We start from the raw sequence: 16,392 nt of genomic DNA, 5'->3' as shown, positions 1-16,392 counted from the left end.
AGGACATGCATCTCCTATGGACATGGAAAGATCTGAAGTCCACAGGCTAAGTGTTATCAAACCGAACTTGGGTCCACTCACCCGATGTGCAGCAAAGCCAATCTACTGACCCCAGGTTGTGAAGGAAAGCACAGCATTTATTGCAGGGCACCAGGCAAGGGAATGGGAGACAAGCCTCAGATCCACTTTAGCTTCGTCTTTGAGTTAGGGATGTTTTAAAGGCAAAGAACAAAGGTGCAGGGATTAATCATTGTTTTGTGACATTTCTGTGATGTTTCTTAGTCCTTAATCATAGTTTCAGGGGTCAGGATGACTCTGGTTTATTACTCTCTGGCCAGATGGTCCACGGCTTAGGGGCCTGTTAGGAGAAACAACCTGAGTTTGTACGTTAATGATGATAACTGTTAGAGCAATTTTAGGACATTAACGCTGTTATTGGCAGCAGAAATCTTAGTCATCTGACTCTGGTTGATTAGTGTTCAGTTAGCACAGGACGGAGGTCAGAGGGGACAAGAAAGGGAATAAAGATTTGGACAGAGAGATTAGTAATAAACTCGGTAAGGGAACTCCGCTTTAGGGGGACTTGGTTTCATTAGTAGAATTTGGTGAAGGCTGATCAGGAAGGGAGACTAGAAAACCTAGGAGGCAGAATTCTCATTCCGTTGGCTGTGTTTCCTCAATTCTGAAAGCACTTGGACAGTTAAACATTTCTGAGCATGTTTAATGTGTGGTTATTTCTTTTTTTTTCTGATTTTATTGCATTTACTCTTTTTTTATTTCACTTTTTAAAAATTTATTTATTTTTATACCATTTTTAAACATTACACTCCATTTACAGTTACTACAAAATGTTGGCTCTATTCCCTGTGTTGTACAATACATTCTTGAGCCGATCTTACACTCAGTAGTTTGTACCTCCCACTCTCCTACCCTTATACTGCCCCTCCCCCCAACTGGTAACCAGTAGTTTGTTCTCTATATCTGTGAATCTGCTTCTTTTTTGTTATATTTACTAGTTTGTTGTATTTTTTTAGATTACACATATAAGTGATGTCATGCAGTATTTGTCTTTCTCTGTCTGACTTAACTTCACTTAGCATAATACCCTCCAAGTCCATCCATGTTGCTGCAAATGGCAAAATTTCATTCTTTTTTATGGCTGAGTAGTATTCCATTGCATATATATGTACCACATCTTCATTATCCATTCATCTGTTGATGGACACGTAGGTCGCTTTCCATATATCTTGGCTATTGTAAACAATGCTGCTATAAACATTGAGGTGCATGTATCTTTTTGAATTATTGTTTTTGTTTTTGGATATATACCCAGGAGTGGAACTGCTGGGTCATACGATAGTTCTATTTTTAGTTTTTTGAGAAACCTCCATACTGTTCCATAGTGGCTGCACCGATTTACAGTTCCACCAACAGTGTACAAGGATTCCCTTTTTTCCACATCCCTGCCAACATTTGTTGTGTTCTTTTTCACGATAGATGTTCTGACAGGTGTGAGGTGTTATCTCATTGTGGTTTTGCATTTAGTAGTTAACATTTGCATCTGTAGTTAACATCATGTGGGAAATATTTTCCCATACTTTTAAATGTTTTCAAAAACATTTTCAATTAAATTGTATAATATGTGACAATTTAATTAATACGTTTTGATTGTTAGATGTTCAAGCTGGTGACAGGTTTTGTTTTGTTTTTGTTTTTTTTTGGTAGTTATAAATAATCCTGTAAGACCATCTGTGGGCATAAAGTTTTGTTGCAGTTCTGGTCATTTCTTTAAGATAAAATCTTAGGACTTGTATTGCTGGGCCAAAGGGGGATAAATGTTTTGAAGATGTTTGGTACATATTAGGAAAATATTTTCCTGAATGGTTATCTAATTTAAACTTCCATTATTCTTATATATGAGTGATCTGGGGCTCTTCATAGAATTTTCGTCAATGATCTTGGAGATGAACTAACTTCAGAATTCAGGATTATAATTTAAAACAGTTTTGACAGTACAGAGAATTGGTTAGTTGATAACAAATTTAAGTTCAGTAGGGGAAGATGAGGGTAGCAGAAATAGGGTAGATAAAAATTGCTAAAATACTGTTTGCCGAGTAGCTGTTTCTGCACGCGTGCCTGAAGGCGAGTAGAGGACAGAGGGAAAATGACTAGATTTTTCCGTAGCCCAGTGGGGACTTCGTTATGGTGAGGACTGTTCCCAAATGCAGGAAAAAGAAAGCCCATTTGATCAAATGCACTATTCTAAAAAGACTGTTAAAATTTTATATTTTAAGCTATTAAGAATTCAAAGACACTAAATACCTTATTGAGGAACATTAAATGTTCATTTTAATTGTTTAGTATAATTATTTGAGCATAAATTGAATTTACAAAAGTGTTTCTGAAAGTTACTACAGATTTTTTTTCTCAGTTAAACAGAGGATATATCTAGGAAGCTCATCTTTTTCTCCATGAAATTTTAGGGGAAATAGAATTATCTTCACCTTGCAAATGGTACTTTGAGGATAGGAATGCTATCCTAAAATAAAGAAGGTATATATTTATAATACACACATACAAAAAAAAAAACCCAAACAAACATGAAGAAGGAGTTTAAAAGCTTGCTCTGTTTGGGTGTAGGTTGTGGTTCTGTGTGCGTTTTGAGTGTGATTTATACCATAGAGTCTGTACCAGAGATGTCTATTAGCAGTCGTATTCTGCTTATTTATGATACATTTCTTTCTGACTAATGTTCAGAAAAGTGACCCTGGGATATTTATGATCCAGAAGCACTTTATAATTTGATCTTTTTTCCATTCACTGATACTCAGCATGGTTTTAAGACTATTAACAAATCACATATGATGACTTAAAAATCAGAACATTTAATTAATCAGCTTGCTTGAATCAATTAATTAAATATTTCCACAAAGTGACAGGGAGTTTGCTGTGTTTTATTATCAGAGAAGTTTGTCCTCTTATGCTAATAAACTGTTTTCTTTTTTTTTTTTTTTTTTAGCCAAGATTCCCACCATTCATAATTGAATGTCAGATTCTTTTCTAACAGAAACACTTTAAATAGGTCACTTATTATTAATTACTATTACCGTTGTTATCTTCTGTCAGTACTGTTGTACATACGTGTTAACCTTCCTTAGGGAGAGGCATCCGTCCCTGTGCGCTTTCTGCACAGCGTGCCTTTGTGGAGCGCTGAGAGGTGGGTTCTCCTGCTTCCCGCGCCGACACAACAGATGGAGGATGAACCAGCCAAGTGAAAGGGGTGCTGTGACAGCTAAAATCAGTGGAGCTGTAACTCCTATTAGTCTGTCCATCTTAACAGTATCTAGTCCTTGGTGTATTCTCCAGCTGCGAAAGTTTGGAAAATGGCAGCTGTATTTTGCTTTTAGAAATCCATTTTTTATAAATTTTCTTCTGATTATAGTAGATATATATTCAATGCAGAAAATAAGGAAAATTTAGAGAAAAAGAGAAAAAATCAGTAATAATTCTACAGTAGAGGGAAGTACTACTTAATTTTTGTACATAATTGGGTTTTACATATAATTTCATGAACTCACTGTTTTTCCCCTCAGCACATCATTAACACTTTCCCATGCTAATAAAGATTTCTCTGAAAATTCAGTATTTAATGGATATGTAATTATCATTTGTATGGTATATGATTATTTACTTAACTCGTTGTTGGTCCCAGTTTTAAATATTATAAATAATCCTGTAATGAACATACTGTACATACATTCTTGTGTTCATCTCTGATTATAATAAAACAGCATTATGCTACCTGTTAGATTGTATGTTTTCAGTGAAAATTTTTAGGATATCAGATAGATACTCATTGTAGAGGGTGGGAATACATCTGGTAAGATTGGATATGCAGCCTTTCAAGCTGTTCTTTGAAAGGTGTACACAGGGCCTTGGCAGCTGTAAGACTGTCAGGGAGTCATAACTGGGGAAAATTCATGAGCAGAGAAGTGAATGGGAATGACCTTGGGCTGTGTACATCTATTTGTATGACTGTGATCCAACCATGGTGGAGAATAGCCTTGAGAAACTGAAGGAAATGAAGGTGGAAGTGTGGAATTTGAAATTATGTTAGTATGTAGATGTGGCAACTAAAAGTCCTGAATTTTCTGCACCATTGTACTTCTTAACCATTCATTAAAAATGTTTATGTAGCATGTTTTATGTGCAAAGCCCCTAAATTCAGTAAAGCATGGTGGAGGTCCACAGGGGCTTATACTTCATTTGTATTAAACCAATGAATATTCATTGGTATTAAACCAATGAACGTAGTGTCATGTTGTCCTCATAATTGTCAGACTGTGGTACAGTGTTGGTTTGGAAAAGTATCCTCACGGTGGCAATTGGAAAGCTTTGGAGGTGTGGAGTCAGAGCAGAGTCATAGCTAAAATGATGCAAATATTTGGAAGATTGTTCTAAATATAGATCAGAGGGGCTTGGTGAGAAGCAGGAATAGTGGGTAAAGGTTCACTAAGGCCTTCAGGATTGGGGGGCACTGACTTCAAGACTTAGAGTGGGTTAGAGGCATAGAAGGGCTTACATTTAAACGCAGGATATAATTTAGTGATTCTGATTACACAGTGAACTCTTTGTAAGATATAAAAGCCTCGGGCCTACCCCAGATTTGCCGAATCAGAATTTTGGAGGGATGAGACCAGGTATATATATTAAAAAGCTCCCTCAGAGGGCTTCCCTGGTGGCGCAGTGGTTGAGAGTCCACCTGCCGATGCAGGGGACGCAGGTTCGTGCCCCGGTCCAGGAGGATCCCACGTGCCGCAGAGCGGCTGGGCCCGTGAGCCATGGCTGCTGAGCCTGCACGTCCGGAGCCTGTGCTCCGCAGCGGGAGAGGCCACAGTGGTGAGAGGCCCACGTACTGCAAAAAAAAAAAAAAAAAAGTACCTCAGAGATTTCAATGTGTGTCTCTGGTTAGAAACCACTAAATGAATTAATTGGTGTTTTTTGCATTCCGAGAAATTGTCAGATTATCCTCACCTACTGTTTTGAATCTTAATACACTTAATGTGCATGTGTTTGCATTTCTCTTCTGCGTGTTTTTTTCAAACTGTCTTCAGTTCCTGAGAAATTTTTCTGCTATTTGGTTTCAAGTTGTAACCTTATTAGTTAGTGTTATTCTGCGAAATCCATTTTGAGCAAATGAAATGTACTGCAAGGAATTTCTGTAACTTTTTTTTCTTATTACATGATAGGGACAAAAGCCAGGATGGATGATCAAGCATGGTATTTGAGAACTTCAAAGCTGGCTCTGGCCTTGGCAATTATCCACTCAAAACCAGCAGACAAAAGCAGCAGAGAACACACAGAGCATCTTGCAAGGATGGTGTCTGGGCAGGAATCAAAGTGGAGAGCAAAAGTCGAAGCCTTGGAAGCTGAAGTTCTGCAATTACGTCAAAAGCAACTTCTGAGCAGTATTTGTCCGGGATCATTTGAGAGTGGTGAGTGGATGAAACCTGGGGATGTATCAGCCTGTTTTGTTTCAGCTTCACAGTTATTTAGAAATTTGTTACCAAGACACCATTGTTTAGTTTCCTAAAATTAGACTGCTTCTTCTTACCCTATAAAGATTTTTTACTTCTAATCATTCATGAAAAACTTATTGTCACTTTCTAATGGATGGGGCTGCATTACACCTGGGGATGAAGTTGGAGAATAAATTGTCTAGATGCAAAGGCAATAATACTTTAAGTTTACTGGAGAAATTAATTAAAAAATCTCACTCATCCATATTATTTTACTCTGTATTTTATGTTGCTTTTATATTACATAATTCATCCAGCAGCCCTGTATCAAGTACCAGCTCTGGACCAGGCATGCAGTGGGTGGTGAGGACCCAAAAACACATAGAGAGAGGTGCTGTCCTTACCATGAAGTACCTACCATTCCAGCAGGGAAAACAGACCTGTATATAGATAATTCACCCATAGAGTCAGTGACAAAGTGCAGAGCAGGAAGCCATTCATTCTGCCTGGTTTCTGGAAAGGCTTCTCAGGTTTGCCCCTCGCGGGTCTGTCCATAATAGGGAGGTGGTCAGAGCCTGCAGCAAGAGGCAGCAGCGTGAGCTGGGCAGCAGGGAGAATATATGCCCCATTCACCATGGCCAGCGGGACAGCCCAGAGCCCAGAACGCTGTAAGGTAGAGACCTGACAGGGAGAGGCAGAGAGGTGAGTGGGGACCAGGCTCAGAAGGGCTTTGGGTGTCAGCCTGAGGAATGTTCCTTATCAGTGAGCTGGCAAACGATGTGTGATCTCCATAGAACCCGTGAGAGAGAGCAAAAGGGGGACTGTGATAATGACGCGAGGACAGCAGGGAAGACCAGGACCCGCTAGGACAAACCAGAGCACGTGGGCACCTCCTTCCTCAGGAGCCGTTCACCTTTTTGACTCAGAGGACTGACCCTCACGTTGTGATTATGAAACATAATTCTGCCGATTCTTTGAAAATGTAAATCAGATCGTGTTACTCCTTTGCCTAACACCTTTCCCTGACTTCCCGTTGTGCCTGGCACTAGACTCCCCCTTGTGGCCGTGGCTCTTGACGCCATGGTGATCTCACTTCTGCTGCCCCGCACGCATATACCCTCCCCGCTGTGCACACAGCTCCAGTCTCCCTGGGCTTCCTTCCAGCCTGGGCAGGCTCTCCTTGCCTCGGGTCTTTGCTATGCTCGTCTCTCTGACGTGTGGCTGCCTCTTGCCTTCCTAGGGGTCTTATTCTAAGTGACCCCTGCTCAGTGATCACTACAGGTATAGCACCACGCACAGTTATTTTTTACCCAAACCCCCGCCACTGTGGGTTATGTCTCTGTTTGCTTACTTGGTTGCTGCTTGATCTCTTTGACTTGAGTCTGGATTTGCTGAGGGAGAGGGTCTTTGATTTGCTCACCACTCTCTACTCAAGACCCACCCCAAAGCCTGCCTCACAGAAGGTGCTCAATCCGTATTTGTCAAATGAAGTGGGGCGTAGAGGTTGCTTCGGCTGTGGCAGTGTTTGGAGGCAAGGAGGCAGGTTCTAAAAGGGTTTACCAAGCCCACGTGAAGAGTGATGCGTTGGGGCTTCCCTGGTGGCACAGTGGTTGAGAGTCCGCCTGCCGATGCAGGGGATGCGGGTTCGTGCCCCGGTCCGGGAAGATCCCACATGCCGCGGAGCGGCTGGGCCCGTGAGCCATGGCCGCTGAGCCTGCGCGTCCGGAGCCTGTGCTCCGCAACAGGAGAGGCCACAACAGTGAGAGGCCCGCAAACCCCCACCCCCCAAAAAGAGTGATGCATTGAACTAGATCTCTGATAGGGAGAACCAAAATGCACAGTTTCGGAGTACAAACTTCAGAAGTTTGTGAATGAGTTAAGAGGGGGTTTTAAGGGAGCTGGAGGCGTGTAGGATAATTGAGGTTTCTAGTTTTCGTTCATTAAATTGATTGTGATGCTTTGAATCCAGATAGTGAACACAGAAAAAAGCTTATCGGATAACAGGTTGAGTCCAGGTCTGTCTGAGAGTGTTCTGAACATATCCCTGAGTATATAGGCATTACCTAGAAGGAAGGTGGAAGTATGGTCCTAAATCTCTAAGGGGATGAGCAGACTGGAAATACAGACTGACAGTAGGGATTTCCTGGTATTTAAGTGATAGTGAAGTTATCACCATGGATGAGGCTATGGGGAGGATGCAGCTTTGACAGGGAGGCTGCAGGTTCCAACACTGCAGGGTGGGCAGAGGGAAAGGGGCCGTTGGAAAGAGCGTGACTGTCATATAGGATGTGCAGGCGTAGTGGACTGGTGCCTGCCGTGGGTGCTAGTTGGGTACCTGCTAGACTCAGGCAAACCCTGCTAACGCAATACCCGTGGTGTTACTAGATCTCATCACTGTGTGACCAGAAACAGTGTTACATGATTTATAGCCACATTTTAGTCTCTCTCGTCTTTCTAGGCAATGGCCTCTTTGAGAATATCTGTGAATGGCAAACATACTTATTTTTAACTTTTTTTGTGCAGTCATATGACTGATATAATGGCACACATGTCAAAATTCCCAGTAATATTGAACTATATCATAAACATCCATGGTATCAGAACTGTTGTTTACCATCAAGGGTCTGTTTACAACACCAATACGGTGGGGTGTGTGATTTGTTTGGGACGTGAGTGGACCTAACGGTGAGAGCCTCCAGGGTGACTTGTTTTTATGCTGAAACCTTTCACTTACAGTGCCTGTGAGAGGAATTTTCAAATATCATGTAATTAAAATCTCTTTTACTCACAGTGAGAGTTGCAGGTAAAGCGTCTCAGTGCAGATGTTTGGAAGTAGTCTGACTCTCCCTCTGTTAGCTTAACCTTGAAAAATGAGGAATAAATGGATAGATTCAGATAAATAGGGTCAGTATTAAAGGGGAAAGGAAAAAAAACCTAAGAAAAGGGGGTATTAGATTGATAGGAAAATAAAGGAGGGACATAGTTGGTTTTTAAAGATGTATGACTTGAAAGACTGACATGCCTTGCTCTAAGAAAACTCCATCGCTGAAAATCAAACTGTTTTATAGGTGTATTTATATTATGTGTTTCTTTACACATGCATGTTCTCCAGTGTTCAGAGACCACAGGCCCTCAAAAAATGGTTAATGGAATCCTTCCTGATGGATTGAGAGTCTGAGGAACTTAATCTACAGCATCCGCTATCCATTGAAGCAACCGAACAACCCAGAATTAGATAAAGCAGAGCTGAAATGGCAAAGTAAACAAATAAGGAAGTATGATATGGTTTATACAGCATTTCAGGAACTCAGCTATTTCTTTATTCTGATTTACTTTTCTGTAGTTTCTTAAAGGGAAATATTCTTCTTTATTGTATTTATTAAGGGGCTAGACTATATAGAGAAGGGATACATAGAACTTGCTCTTGGAATTATGCCACATTTTAATTTTACCTAAATGCTTCTTATTAGAGGAAGGATGGAAGGAAGGAAGGGAGGGAGGGAGGATGGATGGATGAAAGAAGCCCAGACATCCGGTATCACATTTCTTAAAAACTTCTAGGTGATGTGTGACAGACAGGTTAGCTGTCTACTCAATAGCGAGCTTCCTTCGTCTTTACTAAGACACTCCACTTTTGTTTTGACAGACATGTGCCCATGCCTAGTGGGTTAATCTATGAAAGGCTTAGACTTGTTTTGCCAGTATTGTTCTATGGTTGGGCAGTGGAAGCTAAAGAGGAATCTTTAGAGCTTTTGGTAAAGATTCACCTCATTGTATAAAGAGATTGAGGCCCGTGAAAGGTAGCAATTTTGAAATGTTTTTACCTCAACCACTTGCTTCCTGTATGGGCACTGCCACATGAAGATGTGATGCCTGGAACTGCGGTAGCCGTTTTACAACCATGTGGCAATATTGAAAAATTAATGTCAACATGGTAAGGATGATATAAGCAGGAGGGTGAGAAGAGCCTTGGTCCTTCTTGTCACTGCTGACCAGCCAAAGCAACTCTAGGATTATTTTATTAGGAATTTTTTTTAAAAGATAAGTAATGGTTTAAGCCACTGTTATCCACATAATTCTCTTCCTTGTAACTGAACACATCCTAACTTAAAGAGTGGGGAAGTGGTAGGGATAATGAGTAAATTAGAGAGCTGTTTTTTTCCCCAAGAAACTTCTTGATTTATACGGGAGAAAACGAGAGAGAGAGAAAAAAGTGTTCTTTTATCTAGAACAGCTTCCTGTTAAGTGATGGCCTTATAACGTTGCGAGGATTTAGGTGGGGTCTGAGTAGGTAGCTGAGGGAGACACAGAGCATAGAGATCGGCCAGGAAGACATTAGTGGTTGTTCTTAAATGTTGACCAGGGTTTGAAAGGGATGTGACGACAGGCACAGGGCCTTGTTAGTGGGAAGACTGGCCTAGGACTTCAGTGAGCAGATTTAGATCTAAGCTTTGAGTGTGTGTGTGAATGTGCTGGTGGGACCTGGACGGTTGTTGTGAGACTTGCACAGTGCTTTGGCATTTACAGGAGGGACAGAGATGGATGTCCTGTCAGGCATATGCTTTTTCCCCTACAACATAGGCACTCAGTATCTTCATACATGTTACATAGGTTACTGGATGAGCAACTAGCTAAAGTAAAACAGTACAAGAAAATCAAACCAAATTAGCTCATCGATTTGTCTGTTTATTTAGTAAATACTCATTGAATCTGGGGCTCAGGTGTCACGGGCTTGGGGCTGGGAAGCGTGGTGGGCAGGGCAGCACCGTCAGTTTAGGTTGAACTCAGCTCTTCTCCGTTTGGGGGCCTGGGAGCAGGACCAGCACAACCAGATGGCTGTGGAAGCTTCCCCGTCCTTCTTGCTGACACTGTTCAGGTTTGTCCAGCCTCCCCTGCAGTTCCCATTACTGCAGCACTGCCTGCCCCAGACCCCACTTCTCATTCCCTGTAAGTCTGCGTTCAGGCAAAGGCTCTCAGCTGACTGGTGCTGGTGAGGTGTCGGAGCAGGGGCTGGATATCGCCACCACCCTGCTCGGAGCTTGTCGTGGCTGCCGGCTGCCACTCTTCTGGTCCCGCCTACTCAGCCTCTGTGCCCTCCCTTCCTTCTCACCCTGTTCCCGACCACATAATGGGGAGACACCACAAATAACAGACTTGCAGACACAGTTGTGGAGCTCAGCATTTATGTGTTGGGGCCTTCCCTGTTTTACAGAGGCTGAAAGAGCATAGACTGTGAATGCATAGCATTTCCTTCTTCACATGAGCTCCCAGAGTATAAATTGTCAAATATAATAATAATGGGAATTTGCCTAAAATTGCAGTTGATTTAAAGCACACATGCATAATGTACATACACATCAGAGAATACGCCCTTAATTTAGTATGGATTCTAATGAAAGTCTGTAAAATAATTTAAAGTAAACTTATAATTGTACGTTAGAAATGCTTTACTCATTATATATAAAAACTGAATTAAACTTTTGATATTAGAGACCACTGTCAACATGCAAAGAAATTAAGGTTAAGACTGAAAAAGCTCAGTATCAAATGGCTTTAACAGTAACAGCGATAATTTAGAAATGTGAACACCTTCCTTATCACAGGCGGTGGCTCTGGTGGGAATGGTGGAGATAGGGAATCAGGAGGGCCGCACAAGTCCTGGCACGTGGACGAGGCCTGAGGGAGCCCCAGAGGCTGGGCCTGGGCAAGGCAGCCTGACGTCTCACGTGTGGAGTGTTCCAGGTGGAGGCCATCCGTCCTCCCATGCTCTTCCTGTACCAGGCTCCGAATGTCACTGTGTGATGCAGCCTAAGCTGGGTTTCAGGTAGGTATCTGGCATGTCCAGGTGATGCCCTAGTTGGGGTGCATCTCTGGATTCCCTCCACTTCTCTGCATTCCCAGTACCACTGTCTTGGTCTTGTCTGAAAAATCCCAACTGGACTCCATGTCTGTGGTTGTAGCCTTGCTGTGTTCAAGTCCATGTTGCAGCCTAGTCTCAGGTCCTCTCACTTACTTTAGGATGAAGTCCTCAACCCATAAAACGGGCTCCAAGCCTCTCCACAGTGTGGCACTTGCTTCCCTCTCCAGCCCAGCCTCTCACCACTGTGTCCTCCACATTCTGCTCGGCGACATGCGAAATTTCTTCCACTTACTTGAATCCAGCTTGTTCTCTCTCAGCTCCAGGCTTTTGCACACGTGGTTTCTCTTTGGAGGATGTGTTCTCCCTCTCCTTTTGGTCTAGTTGTGCACTGCAGTATTCTTTTCTGCTGATGTAGTTTTAAAATCTCTTCTGCCTTCCTTGACTACCTCCCTAGACTAGATGAGATTCCTCTGCTTGGGGTCCCCATGATATTCTGTACTGTTTATGGCATTTTTGAGCTAAATTACAATAGTTTAATCAGCCTGTCTTCCCTGTAGGGCCTACACTCCATGCTTTCAGGGAGTGTGTCTTTTCTCATTACCACTGTACTCCTAGGTTAGCCCAGTACCTGGCAGGGAAGGGCTCCTTGGCGACATTTTTGAATTAATATGTTTAGGAAAGGTTTATGTGGGTGTTAATTCCTCGAACAAAGTGGCCTGGCTGATCTGTCATTTCTGGAGATCCACCAAACCCCTGTAACGATGGAAGGAGAATCAGAGAGCGAGGTCCAGCATCCTAGGAAAGGGAACCCACTCAGGTAGGGTGAGTGTCAGGGCTCCTCCTCGGAGGGAGCTGTGCAGGCACACAGTCATGTAATCAGAGCAGAATAAATGAAGAGTGACAATGTTGGGGGCCCCTCTGCGGAACAAAAGCTAAAACTGCTCAGAGTACTTGTGTATTCCTAGGTCTTTGCTCATTGTGGTTTTTTTGGAATAGTTTACCCTGTAGCAAATTTTAATCTAGTCCTTTCATTTAGGATTATATTTAATTTTTTGCAGGTTTTATTTGTGTTTTTTGAATGCCCTGCTGTTGGTTTTCAAATTTCAAGATTCTGTTAGAAATATGAAAGTACCTTGAGGATTCTGGATTCAATACTTGGATCCTAAACATCCTAAAATTTATTTTTTTGGATAAGTTCAGTGTGCAGTGAAGAGAATCCAGGTAGGTAGCTGTGACCTACAGTTTGGAGTGGGAAAATTAATGGAATAATATCAATTCCATTATCAAAGCCAGGAGATCAGATGATGAGGGTAAATGGGAGTAGGCTTGAGCTTGTGCATTTCTGATGAGCTCCCAGGTGACGTCGTGCTGCTGCTCTGAAGACCACAGTGTAAGGAGCCGCGGGGCTGGGGAATCCCTGGTGGGGCGTTTGTCTGTGAAGGAAGGAGAAGTGATAGGTTGGCAGTTGGGGGCGGGGCGTGCACGGTGGAGGGAAAGTTTTCTCTTTAGGGTGGAAAAGACATTAGCCCACTGGTACTTTGGTGGGAAGGAATTAGCAGGGAGAGGAAAGGGGAAGATACAAAAGGAAGATAATAAAGGAATCCCAGGTGGCTTGGGGCCCTAAACCTAGAAGAATTACAGAGCACACACGGAGAGACGGAGAGACGGGCCCTGGGCCCCAAAAGGAGCCGCCCTCTCTTCTGAAGGAGGGAGTCGCTGCCCCTTGATTTGTGTTTCTCTGAGTCATTCCTGGCAGCTCTTCAAGGAGTTCCTTCCCTTTAAAGCTCTCCCGTCCCACCCAGCGCCCCTGCTTCCTAGTGACTTCTGGTTGTGTTGTTTCTTTTTTCAAACTGCCTTTGGAGTCTCATCCTCACATTTCTTTCCCTGCTGTTTCAACTCTGGTCTGAGACCTCCCTACCTCTTGCTTTGGTTGTATAGATAAAGGAATGAGGAAAGCAAGTTGGCTAACTCGCCTGAGGTTAAGTGGATGGTAAATGGAGTGGGATTCCTGTAGGATCCTTGAACCATGCCTTTCTAGTACTTGAAGGTGTTTTCTTAAACAGGTATTTCTCAAACTGTGGTCCCCAGACCAGCTGTGTCCGCATCAGGTGGAGATGTGACAGATTTACAGACCTCACCCCTGACCTGAATCAGAAACCTTGGTGGGAGAGCCAGCATCTGTGGCTTAACTAGCTCCCCCAGTGATTCTGCTGAAAACTGAAGTTTGAGAACCACTGAAACCACTGAATTAAACACATAAATGTGAAATATATGTTCAGGGAGCATAACGAGACCTCTCCAGAAAAGGGGTCACACCATCCGAATGTCACACATCAAGGGATTTGTTGGCAAGACTCTGAAAGATTCCTTAATACCAGCTGATACCCTCAGTCACCAAAGAACTGAGAAAATGTTCATTTAGAGCCTGATTGAGCTGAGGCAGGTAGTAGAACTTAGAGAAAATGAATAAAAATATAAAATTGTAACATTAACATGACTCTAACAAGTGTGTTTGATACTATTCCATACCGTTCAGTGAAATACGTATGGAAGCATCATAGGAACACAAGGCATGAGTATTGTACGTTCTTGTTCTAGGAGAGCTTCTCTCTTCCCTCTTTATCCCTCTCTCCTCTCCTCCTCCCTCCATCCTGCTTCCCTCATCTCTTCTTCATAAGCATCCTATGTGCAATCCTGAATATATGCCATGTTTTCTGTATATAAGATGTACAGTTGTATAAGACAGCTCCCATTTTTGCAGGGGAAGATATTTCTTATATCTATTTCAAGTAATTTTGGAAATACATTGTAGGGGAAAATGTTGCATAGGAGGAGCAATATACTCTATTCTAAAAACTTGTAGAAAACCTTAAATTCTGATAATATTTTACCAATCCTTCAAAAAGAATATAATGTAACATACCTAAAAAGAAATATATTGCCAACAATGAATGCTAGCATGGTGCAGGCAACAAGACAAAAAACACTGAGTCATAAATAAAGCCTGTCACACGTGTCCAACTATAAACACAGGTACTTACATTGTATTCCGGGTGATTCTGAGGGCCGAACCAGGTGACCTGGTTATCAAATGAATTTGAATGAATTCCTAAATGGAATATGGAGATACAGCCCTCATTCAGGAGGAAGGACATCATTACATATTTCTCATACTGCACCTAAACTGCGGTCTTTTCAATTGAATCTCCTGTTTTAGAGACCTCATTTCCGTGATTTTTAAAAATTAAATTTCTTGTAAGCCTTTCTTAGAGTTAGTGTGAAAATTAAATCCATGGGTGAGTGCCTGGCTGGAGTGTGCACTGTGAAGGGGACAACGAGGCTGGGAGCTGCTCTCAGCCGCCAGCAGATCCGTCCTATCACATAGTCAGTTATTTCATGATAAGCGTGTGATAATTTTTCTTGTTTTCGGTCTCTCCCATTTCTCTCAGAGTCAGAGAGAAATATTGCCTGTGTGTTCTTAATTCATTCAGACCACGTCTGCCAAGTTTTGTGCTTTGACGTAAACAAGAAAAAGATTGCTGCCAGAGCAAGCTAGTTCTTATGCTTTCAAAGCCCAGCTCTAAACATTCCTCGTTACTCTTTTAATTAATGTCACACGAAGCACAAAGACTAAGTTGCCTTTGTGTCCTCCCTTGGTGCTTCATTCAGTACCATCTTACAGTCGATTTTCAAAGACGTTCCTTGGCTTGATTTTTAAATTATTGACTCTGATTAGGCTTGTAAATATTTGTAGCAGAAATAATTTTCCAGCTAACGTGGGATTTTCTGTGTAAAATGTAATGTAATACAGACAAAATGTTAACATTTTGTATCAATTTGAAAAGTAACCACTTGGTGAAAAAGTAAAATGTTAACATTTTGTATCAATTTGAAAAGTAACCACTTGGTGAAAAAGAAACTGGTAAAAATTTAAGTAATGCCTCCTCTGATCCTTCTACTTCTACATACTTCTAATTGTATTTGGAGTTTTTCTAAATTATTAATAAAACAGAATATGCAGAATTTAAGCATCTTTCCTCCCTCCCTTGTTATTCTAGTAACAGATTATATCTAGAACTTCCCCTGGAATTTAGTATAATTTGTCCATTCTTTTTTTTTTTATTAGAGGTATTTTCTTTGTTTTATTTTGTTGTTGTTGTTGTTGAATCTTTGAATTTTATTTTCTTTATTTTTTTTATACAGCAGGTTCTTATTAGTTATCCATTTTATACATATTAGTGTATACATGTCAAACCCAGTCTCCCAATTCATCCCACCACCACACCCCCGCTGCTTTCCTCACTTGGTGTCCATACTTTTGTTCTCTACATCTGTGTCTCAATTTCTACCCTGCAAACCGGTTCTTCTGTACCATTTTTCTAGGTTCCACATATATGCATTAATGTACGATATTTGTTTTTCTCTTTCGGACATACTTCACTCTGTATGACAGTCTCTAGGTCCATACACGTCTCTAAAAATGACCCAATTTCATTCCTTTTTATGGCTGAGTAATATTCCATTGTATATATGTACCACATCTTCTTTATCCATTCATCTGTCGATGGGCATTTAGGGTGCTTCCATGTCCTGGTTATTGTAAATAGTGCTGCAATGAACATTGGGGTGCATGTGCCTTTTTGAATTATGGTTCTCTTAGGGTATATGCCCAGTAGTGGGACTGCTGGGTCATATGGTAGTTCTATTTGTAGTTTTTTAAGGAACCTCCATACTGTTCTCCATAGTGGCTGTACCAATTCACATTCCCACCAACAGTGCAAGAGTGTTCCCTTTTCTCCACACCCTCTCCAGCATTTATTGTTTCTAGATTTTTTGATGATGGCCATTCTGACTGCTGTGAGATGATATCTCATTGTAGTTTTGATTTGCATTTCTCTAATGATTAATGATGTTGAGCATTCTTTCATGTGTTTGTTGGCAGTCTGTATATCTTCTTTGGAGAAATGTCTATTTAGGTCTTCTGCCCATATTTGGATTGGGTTGTTTGTGTTT

At 41.6% G+C, this 16,392-nt stretch overlaps 1 protein-coding gene across 1 annotated transcript in view; it reads left to right on the top strand.

The window, feature by feature from the left end:
- Positions 1–5,254: 5,254 nt before the first annotated feature.
- MEI4 (meiotic double-stranded break formation protein 4) overlaps positions 5,255–16,392 on the top strand; it is a gene marked incomplete at its 3' end in the record, with an annotated part of 189,259 nt that continues 178,121 nt past the window's right edge. Inside the window, exon 1 of the mRNA XM_079716285.1 lies at positions 5,255–5,495. Within this exon, the coding sequence (XP_079572411.1) occupies positions 5,264–5,495 (232 nt within the window). The 5' untranslated portion in view covers positions 5,255–5,263. The remainder of the gene's footprint in view (positions 5,496–16,392) is intronic.

The sequence above is a fragment of the Hyperoodon ampullatus genome, assembly GCF_949752795.1.
Source record: "Hyperoodon ampullatus genome assembly, chromosome: 12".
In the NCBI taxonomy this organism is placed as follows: domain Eukaryota; kingdom Metazoa; phylum Chordata; class Mammalia; order Artiodactyla; family Ziphiidae; genus Hyperoodon; species Hyperoodon ampullatus.
This window is presented reverse-complemented; position numbering and strand designations above follow the sequence as displayed.